At 38.8% G+C, this 14,150-nt stretch overlaps 1 protein-coding gene across 3 annotated transcripts in view; it reads left to right on the forward strand.

Annotated features, from left to right (window-relative positions):
• The window catches only part of CCDC148 (coiled-coil domain containing 148), a 339,783-nt gene that overhangs the window by 278,977 nt on the left and 46,656 nt on the right, over positions 1–14,150 (forward strand). Inside the window, exon 15 of one of the 3 annotated variants that reach the window (XM_073807694.1) lies at positions 6,130–6,702. The exons of the other annotated variants lie outside the window; for them this stretch is intronic. Coding sequence (XP_073663795.1) covers positions 6,130–6,147 — 18 coding nt within the window. The 3' untranslated portion in view covers positions 6,148–6,702. Of the gene's footprint in view, positions 1–6,129; positions 6,703–14,150 lie in introns of those variants that run through there. 3 annotated transcript variants of the gene reach the window in all.

Raw genomic sequence — 14,150 nt, forward strand, 5'->3', positions numbered from 1 at the left:
CTACTCTGTCTGTACTCTATAAATGGAACAACAAAGCCTGCACAAACAGCACACCTGTTTACAACATGGTTTACTGAATATTGAAGCCCACTGGTGAGACTTACTGCTTAGAAAAAAAATGATTGCTTTCAAAATATTTCTGCTCATTGACAATGTCCCTGGGCACTTAAGAGTTCTGATGCAGATGTACGATGAGATTCATGTTGTTTTCACGCCTGCTAACACAACATCCATTTTGCAACTCATGAATTTTGTAAGGGTATAGCTGCCATAGATGGTGATTCCTCTGATGGATCTGGACAAAGTAAATTGAAAATGTTCTGGAAAGGATTCACCATTCTAGATGCCGTGAAGAACATTTGTGATTCATGGGAAGGAGTAGGGTTAGGAGTTTGGAAGAAGTTGATTCCAGCCTACATCGATGACTTTGAGGGGTTTAAGACTTCAGTGGAGTAAGTAACTGCAGATGTGGTGGAAATTGCAAGAAGACTAGAATTAGAAGTCGTACCTGGAGATGTATCTGAATCGCTGATAAAACTAACAGATGGAGAGTTGCTTGTTATGGATGAGCAAAGAAAGGGATTTCTTGAGATCGAATCTACTACTGGTAAAGATGCTATGAAGATTGTTGAAATGACGACAAAGGATTTAGAATAGTACATAAACTTAGTTAATGAAGCAGCAGCCGGGTTTGAGCAGATTGACTCCCACTTTGAAAGAAGTTGTACTGTGAGTAAAATGCTATCAAACATCATTGCAGGCTACAGAGGAATCTTTTGTGAAAGGAAGAGTTCAGTGATACAGAAAACGTCATTGTTGTCCTATTTTAAGAAATTGCCACAGTCACCCCAACCTTCAGCCACCACCACCCTGTTCAGTCATCAGCCATCATCATCGAGGCAAGACCCTCCACCAGCAAAAAGATTATGACTCACTGAAGGCTCAGATGATGGTTAGCATGTTTTAGCAATGAAGTATTTTATAATTAAGGTACAAACATGTTTTGAACATAATGCTCTTGCATGCATAATAGACTGACTACTACAGTATAGTATAAACATAACTTTTATATACACTGGGAAACCAAAAATTTCGTGTTACTTGCTTTATTGCAATAGGTGCTTTATTGCAGTGTTCTGGAACCAAGCCTGCAATATCTCTGAGGTATGCCTGCATGTCGTATTTTTTCCAGCTAGCTCTGCCAGTGTGTCATCATCATCATCATCATCTCCTTCTCCTCCTCTTCTCCCTCCTCCTTCTTCTTTTTAAAATTGAGGTATAATTGACATATAACATTAAATTAATTTCAGGTGTACAACGTGTTTTAATATTTGTATATATTATGAAGTGATCACCACAATAAGTCTAGTCAACATCTATTACCATACTTTTAGTATCTCGCTCTCAGAATAGGTGATGCAAGCAAAGGTGCATGGGACTAGCAGAGCTGCAGTGGGTCTTCAGGGAAGCAGTCTCCTAGTGAGGGTTGAGCATCTTCTCTGGCCCTCCCAGAAATTCTAGGAACTACCTAACACCCTTTAATAAATTGCTTTCCTATTTCAACTAGCTTAAGTGGGTTTTGCTGTTTGCTACTATGGATGCACTGATACACTGTTCTTTTTTCAGTTCCTCTAATGTACCAACCACAAAATTTCCTCTTTTTTCAGTCTCATGCCCTCTGTAGATAATCCCTCCATCTCAGTAGTCTGTCCTCCCAATTATCATTTTCTCTTTCTCCAAAAAGTAGGATAAAAAGAACATTTACATGGTGTTTTTGGTTTTTTTTTGAATGTCACATTAGTTGCTGACTGCTGTTTTCCAAAGCATTGTTTTCTACTCTATGAAAAGGCGTACTGAAAATTACTTTCTTCTTAAAAAGTTTAGCCCATTTTCTCATACCCAAAGTCCTATGTAGTATTTTTATTTTTAAAAATCATGAAGAGGGTGAGGCTTCCTACATCTGGCATATATTTAGTTATTCTTTATGGGGACTGCATTTTCTTGGGTTTTATTTTGCCTCCATTAACACAGCTTCATCATCTCCTTAGCTATGCTAGATTTTAAGTGTAGGACACAGAGGTAAAATATTGTCATTCTGAAGGTAAAAGACATTTTTAAGGAAACCTGGGAAAATTGGAGACCTTTTAAGACCAAGACTTTACCTAGAGAGGTTATGAGGAAAATCTAAGATACAGACTTTTAAAGATCTCAGTCAAATCCCAGAAATGATGAAGTTTGATCTAAGGAGAAAAAAAAGGTCTGAGAATTCTACTGTTTCTGACATCTGATCAAGTTGTTTTGGAAAAATGGTTGTATGATGGCTGATACATTTGATGATGAACACTTGATAGATTACTGATGAGTGCTGGAGAGGTCCTGAGTGGGAAACTTTTCAGGAACTTAAACATTGAACATTTTGAAACACTGAGTATTTCACTTTGAGACTCAGTGTGGGACTGGATTATAATAATAGAATTCACAAACTCCATGACCCCTTATGGAATCAAGTCTCAATCATTAGGGAGGAGTGTGGCATCAAATCTGTCCTGTTCATATTTTAAAAATCTCTAGGAAGATGTTTTCCAACCCCTGCAGTAATTCTTTTTTTATTCTAACAAGTGACTGTGTTCTTGTTCTTTGCTACCTTCCATAGTATTTGAGTCTGTTTTTTTACTGCTTAACCTGACTCAGGTTTGTTTATTTAAATTACTTAAATTCATGTTTCTAATGTCAATGTAGGCCTTACTAATATTACCAAATACCTTTTTTAAAATTTTTTGTCCCTTAGAGAATTTGTTATTTTATATGTGGGAATGTAATTTTGGGGAAAGAGTAGTTGCATTATTTTCCTTCTACTTTGCACGTTTTCCTGGACATGTCAATATTACTTAGCACCACATATGCTTAATACTCCTAATATTTATAAACAATTCCAAAAACAATTTGCTTGCATTTCCTTACATTTTATAAATATTGTATTAATCTGAAATAATTACCTTCACATATATTTAAAACAAATGCTGCAAAAAAAAAATTGTCCTGTTACTATTGACATATTATAAGCTTAGTTTGGGAAGATTATTAAAGGTAATATTTATTTTTAAACTTACTAAAATGAAATAAAACTTTACTTGGAAGTAAAAATAATTCACTTGCTAAAGAAAATCCAGCACAATGCAACTTGAAGTCCATGTGGATTGCGACTCTATTATCTGGAAAGAAAAGATCCAGATAATGTGAAGAAAATATTTTCTCATCCATGTTTCATATCAATATAACATTGTTACTTAAAACTGACTTAAAAGACCAGCAGAAGCCTCAGAGCTTCTTTATTTTTATGTTTCTAGACAATCTGCTTTTTTACCCTACTTCCTCTGTCCAAATCTGTGGCTTAATTCAATTCAACAAATATTTACTGAAATTATGGCTTAAGAGAAAACAGAGTCTCTGCAACCATTAAAAAGAATGAGGATTGTGGTGATGGTTACACAATTCTATGAATATTCTAAAAACCATTGAATTATACACCTTAACTGGGTGAATTATATGGTGTGTGGATTATATCTCAGTAAAGCTGTTACAAAAAAAAAAAAGCAAGGAGAGTTACATGGACTAATATGAAAAGAGAACCAAGATATATAGGTGAGGCGTGGGGAGCAACAACAGAAAAATACATATAGAATGATCTCATTTATGTAAAAAGAATAATGCACATTTCTGGAAGGATATATAAGAAACTATCAGCAACTGTTGCTTTTGAGTAATTGGAATAGGAAATTTTGATGGAGTGGTGGCCAGGGAAGTTTTACTTTTTTCTTCATACGCTTTTTACACTGTTTTAATGTTTACCATGAGCCTGTATTACTTTTATAATAATGGTTTTCAAAGCTGGATTATTTTATAGGGTGCTATGTATCAGATGCTGGGGAATGTAGGAGTTCTAGAACCTGCATAAACCATTCACTGTGATGGGCAACATCTAGCAGGGCTTCAAGGTGAATAGGGGTCAGTCAATAAGTGCTTGTTGACTCAGTGAATGGATGGATTGAACTATATGATTTTGCCTTTATATGGGATATTCAACCAAGGAATAGTTATCTGTAGCTTCTCTGGATAGGATAAATATACATGGTAGAAAGACAAAGTTCAAAACCCCTTGTCTTCCTAAAGCATGCTCAGAATTTGACTGGGGAGATAAAACATCTCACATATTTAGGAAAAAATACAAGTAAAAGGCAGTAGATATGAGAGAACTACAGAGCAAGACACGTCGTATCCCGCTTGCTTCCCTAATGTCTGTGGTCCAACTCCTCAGCTTCTTGGGACATTGGAACAACTTATGTCTTCTCCATTCCTTCTCTGCTCTCCTTTTCCACCTTATGCACAGAGATAAGAAAGAGCTAAGAAGTGAAAGGAACAGAAAAGGTAGACAGGGTTGGATGGGTCCAAAGGACTGTGTCAAGGAGGAGAAAGAGTTTTACAGTAGACTTATGGCCTAGCATATAAGTTAAAACATGAAGTTGGGACGCCATTGCAAAGGACTTCTGTGGAGACCATGACCAAGACCACCCTCAGAAAACCTCTGAGGGGAAATGGAAAATCTCCTAGTCCTCTACACACATGGAGATAAAGGAAACTGTATAACCTGTGGTGCAGGCACAGAACAAACGATTGTAGAATATTATGCAACCAGAATATTGAGACCCAGAACTCAAACATTAGGCATGGATAATTACTCAAAGAGTCATGGTTTGTTGAGTGGCTTTACAAGGTAGCAGAGGTTTATATTGGGACCCTTCCAGTAGGGAAGAAAATAAATTTCTGTGAGTCCTTTTGTTCAGACCTGGCAGAATTTTCACTCCTGCAGGCTGCTGACCATCATCCCCTCCTTGGTCTGTCCCCATGACAAAGGAAATGATACACCATTCGGATACTTCCTTTGTGCTGTTTGTGTACCCACTGAGGCTTGATAAAGCTAGAAATTGGTACCATTGGTATCTGCGAGTTTCACTTCTGTCATCCTCCAACCTAAGCCCCTCCTTCTCTGACACAGGCCTATGGACCCTTGAATAACAGCCTAAGGTGTTTGAACTTTATCATGTTGACAGTATAAATAGTTCATGCTTTATTGGTTACAGAAACAAAGACAGTGCTTTTGGAAGGTTAATATGAGAGCAGGGTACACGTTGGATGGAAGCAGAAAGAAGACTAAGATTGAGGGAACTCTTTATGGTTAGTTAGAATAAATCAGGTGTGAGATGATGTGAAAGTGGGCATCAGTGGAGTCTGTGATTCTTATCACTTCAGGAGAAAAACTCAGCTCTGAATTCATTAATTCCTCTCCCTCTTGCAAAGTTCCTTTAGATGGGTAGGGGAACAGAGGAAGCCTTGAGCAAGTAGATATGCAAATTAAAATAAGCATAAGACTCCCGAGCACCAAGGTGTGATAACTGGGCTGGCTCTAGATTTTCTTTTCCTCTTGTCCAAACCAGGTATTTCTGAATCTCAAACAGTACACTTACTGCTCTTCCAGAATCTGTGATCAATCCTGATCCCAAGCACAGGTGTTAAGGAAGCCCCCCCTCACTCCACATCAAGCCCTTGAGGCTGCTTCTGTGGCCCACTTGTCGCTCCAGCACCCAGGGCCTGGTCTCTTGCACCTGTCATCTTGTCTGTGGCTACTTCCCTGTGCTTCCTTGGTGATGGTTTTTCTGTAGGACCTAGAGGTGGTGTTCTCTGACCAAAACCTGCAGCTGCTCTGATCCCTGCCTTCACACATCTCCTGTTACTAACCAGCTGCCTGGAGTTATGCCCCGTCCCATCCCAGCTTGAATCTCTCTTACTCTCTGTTCATTTCAGTTATTGGTTCTTCTACCTTATCTGTCCTTCATTTTGAATGTGCCATACTCTCCATACTCATTTCCACATGCCAACTATGCTAGCTGGCACCAAAGACCGCACCCAGTGAGCCAGCTTCCCAGTTGTCAGGCCTTTCTGTAGTTCCTTCCCTCCACATTGAATCTGGGTGGCATTGTGGCTTCTATAATATAACGGACAGAAGTGATGGCTGTGCCAGTTCTGGCCTAACCATTAGAAAAGGTTTGTCATCTTCTGCTTCTGTGTTCTCAGAAGCCAAGTTGCCTGTGAGAAGTCTGACTACGCTGATGAAAGATAGGCCACATGGAGAGCCCTGGAGGATGAGGAGCTCTGTAAAGAGACATGCTATGTGGTGGAGCACTAAAGCACCAGATACAGGAGGGAAGAAGTCATCTGGAACATTCCACTACAGTCAAGCCTCCAAATGACTCCAGCCCCAGCTGCCATATGACTACAACCATATGAGAGACCCCCAGTGAGACCAGCAGAAAACCACCCATCTAAGCCCAGTTAACCCACGGAATTATGAGAAAGACAGTAAGTTTGTTGTGTAGAAGCAGATATCTGAATCAAAACCTTCAAGCAAGAGATCCTTGACTATATCCAGTCCTTTGCCTGAACTTCTAATAGTAGTTGGGTTGGCCAAAAAGTTCGTTTAGGTTTTTGTAGCATCTTACGGAAAAACCCGAACAAACTTTTTGACCAACCCAATAGTAGTCAACAATTTTTTTTTAAATGTATAACTGAGTCACCTTACTGTACAGCAGATATCAACACAACACTGTACAACAACTGTACTTAAACAGCAACAAAAAAACCCTAAAAAAAACCCCTGTAACTATACATCTCAACCCTAGGTATATATATACACGTACCGGCAAATAAATGAGAAATAGGCTAGATAGTAACAATTGTTGTTTTGGGGTAGTAGAACTCTGGGTGACTTTTTTTTTCCTTCGTCTATTTGTCTAACTGGCCCAAGTTTTCTTTAGTGAGGAAATCTATATAATGAAGGTATGGAATTTTAAATTATGTCACAATTGGGAGTAATTTAAGCAAAACTTGCCTAAGTGTACAGAGTGTGGTGGACTAGAAAATCTTTCAAAGTTCAGGTTGCTGTAAAAGGATTGGTTCTAGAACTTGGCATTAGATGGGTGGGTTAGCTCAGGAAGAAAGCATAAGAAGGGGATATGATGGTTGCACACAACCCTTACTGTCATTCAGTGGGTGGTATTTCCAGGTGTCATGTTGACCACAATCCCACGTGAGCTGGGGAACCCCGGTCTTCTTTTCTGCTCAGGGTTAAACATGCCGAGAGAGGGTGGTTCACATAAGTCACCCACAGAACACACCTGTGACTCTCACAGCTGAATCCAAGTTTTCCTTTTCACCTTTCTGCCCACTTGGCTGGAGCCAGAGGGAAGGGAGGAGGAGGAACACAAGACACGGTCTGTGCTCTACAGCTGATCCACATCCCCTGATCATGCCTCCTGACAGCACACAAACATCCTCACAGTAAACCTCTGGCAACTGATAATATTTCTTTTCCAAATAAGCTCATTGTTCATGGAAGAGACAGGCTTAAACTTGGGAACATTATCATCTGTATAGCTCAGTATCATCTTTAACCCAAACTGAGAACTTCCGTGTTGGAATATGCAATGGAACACAGGATATCATCTCTGCTCTCATGGAATTCACAGTTTAGCTGCACTGCTGAGATATTTACATATGAAGAAATTACAATATAGGAAGATTATAGATACTAATTTTTTTAATAGATCTTTATCGGAGTATAATTACTTCACAATACTGTGCTAGTCTCTGTTGCACAACAAAGTGAATCAGCCATATGCATACACAAGTCCCCATATCCCCTCCCTCTTGAGCCTCCCTCCCACCTTCCCTATCCCACCCCTCTAGGTCATCGCAAATCACTGAGCTGATTTCCCTGTGCTAGCTGTTGCTTCCCACCAGCCAACTATTTTACATTGTCTAGTTTCCCCAGCACCACTTATTGAAGAGGCTGTCTTTTCTCCATTGTATGTTCTTGCCTCCTTTGTCGGAAATTAGGTGCCCATATGTGCGTGGGTTTATTTCTGGGCATTCTATCTTGTACCGTTGATCTATATTTCTGTTTTTGTGCCAGTACCATACTGTCTTTTTCTTTTTTTTAACATCTTTATTGGAGTATAATTGCTTTACAGTGGTGTGTTAGTTTCTGCTTTATAACCAAGTGAATCAGTTATACATATACATATATCCCCATATCTCTTCCCTCTTGCGTCTCCCTCCCTCCCACCCTCCCCATCCCACCCCTCTAGGTGGTCACAAAGCACCGAGCTGATCTCCCTGTGCTATGTGGCTGCTTCCCACTAGCTACCAGTTTTACATTTGGTAGCATATATATATGTCCATGCCACTCTCTCACTTACTCCCAGCTTACCCTTCCCCCTCCCCATGTCCTCAAGTCCATTCTCTAGTAGATCTGCGTCTTTATTCCCAACCTGCCCCTAGATTCTTCATGACCACTTTTTTTTTTTTAGATTCCATATATATGTGTTAGCATACGGTGTTTGTTTTTCTCTTTCTGACTTACTTCACTCTGTATGGCAGACTCTAGGTCCGTCCACCTCACTACAAATAACTCAGTTTCGTTCCTTTTTATGACTGAGTAATATTCCATTGTATATATGTGCCACATCTTCTTTTTCCATTCATCTGTTGATGGACACTAAGGTTGCTTCCATGTCCTGGCTATTGTAAATAGTGCTGCAGTGAACATTGTGGTACCTGACCCTTGTTGAATTATGGTTCTCTCAGGGTATATGCCCAGTAGTGGGATTGCTGGGTCATATGGTAGTTCTATTTGTAGTTTTTTAAGGAACCTCCATACTGTTCTCCATAGGGGCTGTATCAATTTACATTCCCACCAACAGTGCAAGAAGGTTCCCTTTTCTCAACACCCTCTCTCCAGCATCTATTGTTTGAAGATTTTTTGTTGATGGCCATTCTGACTGGTGTGAGATAATATCTCATTGTAGTTTTGATTTGCATTTCTCTAATGATTAATGATGTTGAGCATTCTTTCATGTGTTTGTTGGCAATCTGTATCTTCTTTGGAGAAATGTCTATTTAGGTCTTCTGCCCATTTTTGGATTGGTTTAGTTGGTTTTTTGATATTGAGCTGCATGAGCTGCTTGTAAATTTTGGAGATTAATCCTTTGTTAGTTGCTTCATTTGCAAATATTTTCTCCCGTTCTGAGGGTTGTCTTTTTGTCTTATTTATGTTTTCCTTTGCTGTGCAAAAGCTTTTACGTTTCATTAAGTCCCATTTGTTTATTTTTGTATTTATTTCCATTTCTCTAGGAGGTGGGTCAAAAAGGATCTTGCTGTGATTTATGTCATAGAGTGTTTTTCCTATGTTTTCCTCTAAGAGTTTGATAATGTCTGGCCTTACATTTAGGTCTTTAATCCATTTTGAGTTTATTTTTGTATATGGTGTTAGGGAGTGTTCTAATTTCATTCCTTTACGTGTAGCTGTCCAGTTTTCCCAGCACCACTTATTGAAGAGGCTGTCTTTTCTCCATTGTATATCCTTGCCTCCTTTGTCATTGATTAGTTGACCATATGTGTATGGGTTTATCTCTGGGCTTTCTGTCCTGTTCCATTGATCTATATTTCTGTTTTTGTGCCAGTACCATACTGTCTTGATTACTGTAAGTTTGTGGTATCGTTTGAAGTCAGGGACCCTGATTCCTCCAACTCCATTTTTCTTTCGCAAGATGGCTTTGGCTATTTGGGGTCTTTTGTGTTTCCATACGAATTGTAAAGTTTTTTGTTCTAGTACTGTGAAGAATGCCATTGGTAGTTTGATAGGGATTGCATTGAATCTGTAAATTTCTCTGGTAGTAGAGTCATTTTCACAATATTGATTCTTTCAGGGCTTCCCTGGTGGCGCAGTGGTTGAGAGTCCGCCTGCCGTTGCAGGGGACACGGGTTCGTGCCCCGGTCCGGGAAGATCCCACATGCCGCAGAGCGGCTGGGCCCGTGAGCCATGGCTGCTGAGCCTGCGCGTCCAGAGCCTGTGCTCTGCAACGGGCGAGGCCACAACAGTGAGACGCCCACATACCGCCAAAAAAAAAAAACAAGAACACAATATTGATTCTTTCAATCCAAGAACATGGTATATTTCTCCATCTGTTTATGTCATCTTTGATTTCTTTCATCAGTGTTTTATAGTTTTCTGAGTACAAGTCTTTCGTCTCCTTAGGCAGGTTTATTCCTAGGTATTTTATTCTATTTGTTGCAATCGTAAATGGGAGTGTTTCCTTAATTTCTCTTTCTGATTTTTCATTGTTGGTATAGGAATGCCAGAGATTTCTGTGCATTAATTCTGTATCCTGCAAACTTACCACATTCACTGATTAGTTCTAGTAGTTTTCTGGTGGCATCTTTAGGATTTTCTATTTATGGTATCATGTCATTGGCAAATAGTGACAGTGTTACTTCTTCTTCTCCAATTTGTACTCCTTTTATTTCTTTTTCTTCTCTGATTGCCGTGGCTAGGACTTCCATAAGAATGACGAGAGGGGACATCCATGTCTTGTTCCTGATCTTAGTGGAAATGCTTTCAGTTTTTCACCATTGAGTATGATGCTTGCTGTGAGTTTGTCATATATGGCCTTTATTATGTATTATGAGGTAGGTTCCCTCTGTGCCCATTTTCTGGAGAGTTTTTATCATAAATGGGTGTTGAATTTTGTCAAAAGCTTTCTCTGCATCTATTGAGATGATCGTATGGTTTTTTTTCCTTAATTTGTTAATGTGGTGTATCACCTTGATTGATTTGCATGTATTGAAGAATCTTTGCATCCCTGGAATAAATCCCACTTAATTGTGGTGTATGATCCTTTTAATGTGCTGTTGGATTCTGTTTGCTGGTATTTTGCTCAGGATTTTTGTATCTACGTTCATCAGTGATATTGGTCTATAATTTTCTTTTTTGGCGATATCTTTTTCTGGTTTTGGTATAAGGTGATGGCAGCTTCATAGAATGAGTTTGGGAGTGTTTCTCCCTCTGCAATTTTTTGGAAGAGTTTGAGAATTTTCAGTGCTAGCTCTTCTCTGAAGTGTTTGATGGAATTCGCCTGTGAAGCCATCTGGTCCTGAACTTTTGTTTGCTGGAGGATTTTAAATTATGGTTTCCATTTCATTACTTGTGATAGATCTGTTTATATTTTCTAATTCTTCCTGATTCAGTCTTGGCAAGTTGTACCTTTCCAAGAATTTATCCATTTCTTCATGGTTGTCCATTTTATTGGCACATAGCTGTTTGTAGTAGTCTCTTATAATCCATTGTACTTTATTGATTTGCATCCTCTTCCTTTTTTTCTTGATGAGTTTGGCTAAGGGTTTATCAATTTTCTTTATCTCCTCAAAGAAATAGCTTTTAATTTTATTGATCTTTGCTATTGTTTTCTTCGTTTCTATTTCATTTATTTCTGCTTTCATCTTTATGATTTCTTTCCTTCTACTGACCTTGGGTTTTCTTTGTTCTTCTTTCTCTAGTTGTTTAAGTGTAGGGTTAGATTGTTTATTTGCAATTTTTCTTGTTTCTTGAGGTTTGGCTATATTGCTATAAACTTTCCTCTTAGAACTGCTTTTGCTGTGTCCCATAGGTTTTCAGTCCTCATGTTTTCATTGTCATTTGTTTCTATGCATTTTTTAAATTACTTCTATGATTTCTTCAGTGATCTCTTGGTTATTTAGTAGCGCACTGTTTAGCCTTCATGTATTTGTGTTTTTTACAGTTTTTTTCCTGTAACTGATTTCCAATCTCATAGCGTTGTGGTCAGAAAAGATGCTTTATACGATTTCAGTTTTCTTAAAGTTTCCGAGGCTTGATTTGTGATCCAAGATGTGATCTATCCTGAAGAATGTTGCATGTGCACTTGAGAAGAAAGTGTGTTCTGCTACTTTTGGGTGGAATGTTCTATAAATATCAATGAGATCTTTCTGGTCTGTTGTGTCATTTAAAGCTTGTGTTTCCTTATTTATTTTCTGTTCGGATGATCTGTCCACTGGTGTAAGTAGGGTATTAAAGTCCCCTACTATTATTGTGTTACTGTCAGTTTCTCCTTTCATGGTTGTTAGCATTTGCCTTATGTATTGAGTTGCTCCTATGTGAGGTGCATAAACATCTATAATTGCTATATCTTCTTCTTTGATTGATCCTTTGATGATTATGTAGTGTCCCTCCTTATCTCCTGTAACAGTCTTTATTTTAAAGTCTATTTTATCTGATACAAGTATTGCTACTCTGGCTTTCTTTTGATTTCCATTTGCATTGAATATCTTTTTCCATCCCTTCACTTTCAGTCTGTATGTGTCCCTAGGTCTGAAGTGGGTCTCTTGTAGACAGCATATATATGGGTCTTGTTTTTGTATCTGTTCAGCCAGTCTGTTTCTTTTGGCTGGGGCATTTAATCCATTTACATTTAAGGTAATTATCGATATGTATGTTCCTATTACCATTTTCTTAATTCTTTTGGGTTTGTTTTTGTGGGTCATTTTCTTCTCTTGTGTTTCCTGCTTAAAGAACTTTCTTTAGCATTTGTAGTAAAGCTGGTTTGGTGGTGCTGAATTCTCTTAGCTTCTGCTTGTCTGAAAAGCTTTTGACTTCATCGTATCTGAATGAGATCCTTGCTGAGTAGAGTAATCTTGGTTGTAGGTTTTTCTCTTTCATCAGTTTAAGTATATCCTGTCACTCCCTTCTTTTTTTTTTTTTTAATTTATTTTATTTTATTTTTTTAATTATTTTTGGCTGTGTTGCATCTTTGTTGCTGCACGCGGGCTTTCTCTAGTTGCCGTGAGTGGGGTCTCCTCTTCATTCTGGTGTGCAGGCTTCTCATTGTGGTGGCTTCTCTTAACGTGGAACACGGACTCTAGGTGCGCAGGTTTCATTAGTTGTGGCTCGTGGGCTCTAGAGTGCAGGCTCAGCAGTTGTGGTGCATGGGCCTAGCTGCTCCACGGCACGTGGGATCTTCCTGGACCAGGGCTCAAACCCATGTCCCCTGCATTGGCAGGTGGAATCTCAACCATTGTGCCACCAGGGAAGCCCCACCACTCCCTTCTTGCCTGCAGAGTTTCCACTGAAAAATCAGCTGATGACCTTATGGGGATTCCGTTGTATATTATTTTTTGTTTTTCCCTTGCTGCTTTTAATATTTTTGCTTTGAATTTAATTTTTGTTAGTTTGATTAATATGTGTCTTCGTGTGTTTTTCCTAGGATTTATCCTGTATGGGACTCTCTGTGCTTCCTGGACTTGGGTGACTGTTTCTTTTCCCATGTTAGGGAAGTTTTCAACTATAATTTCTTCAAATATTTTCTCAGACCCTCTCTTTTTCTCTTCTTCTTCTGGGACCCCTATAATTCGAATGTTGCTGCGTTTAGTGTTTTCCCAGAGGTTTCTGAGATTGTCTTCAATTCTTTTCATTCTTTTCTCTTTATTCTGCTCCTCGGCAGTTATGTCCACCATTTTGTCTTCCAGCTCACTTATTCCTTCTTCTGCCGCAGTTATCCTGTTACTGATTCCTTCTAGTGTATTTTTCGTTTCAGTTATTTTATTGTTCGTCTCCGTTTATTTGTTCTTTCGTTCTTCTAGATCTTTGTTAAACATTTCTTGTATTTTCTCAATCACTGCCTCCATCCTATTTCCGAGATTCTGGATCTTGACTATCTTTACTATCATTTTAGTATCATTACTATCATTACTCTGAATTTTTTCAGGTAGATTGCCTATTTCCTCCTCATTTATTTAGTCTTGTATGTTTTTACCTTGCTCCTTCATCTGTGACATATTTTTTTGCCATCTCATTTTTTTTTTTTTTAATGAGTCAGGATTGTATAAGACAGGATTTAATAAGACAGGATTGTGTTCCTGTCTTACTGGTTCTTTGGCCTGAGGCTTCCAGTACTGGGGTTTGTAGCTATTGAGTAGAGCTGGGTCTTGGTGCTGAGATGAGGAACTCCATGAGACCTCACTCCGATGAATATTCCCTAGGGTCTGAGGTTCTCTGTTAGTCCAGAGGTTCAGACACAGAGCTCCCACTGCAGGAGCTTCGGCCCGACCCCTGGCTCATGAGCCAAGATCCCGCAAGCTGCCTGAGGTGACAAAAAATATATAAAATAAAGGAAAAAATAAAATTAGACTAGGAAACTAACAGATTTGTTAGGAAGAATATAAAAATAAAAATATAGATGAATCAA

The sequence above is a fragment of the Tursiops truncatus genome, chromosome 7 (genome assembly GCF_011762595.2).
Source record: "Tursiops truncatus isolate mTurTru1 chromosome 7, mTurTru1.mat.Y, whole genome shotgun sequence".
NCBI classification, from domain to species: domain Eukaryota; kingdom Metazoa; phylum Chordata; class Mammalia; order Artiodactyla; family Delphinidae; genus Tursiops; species Tursiops truncatus.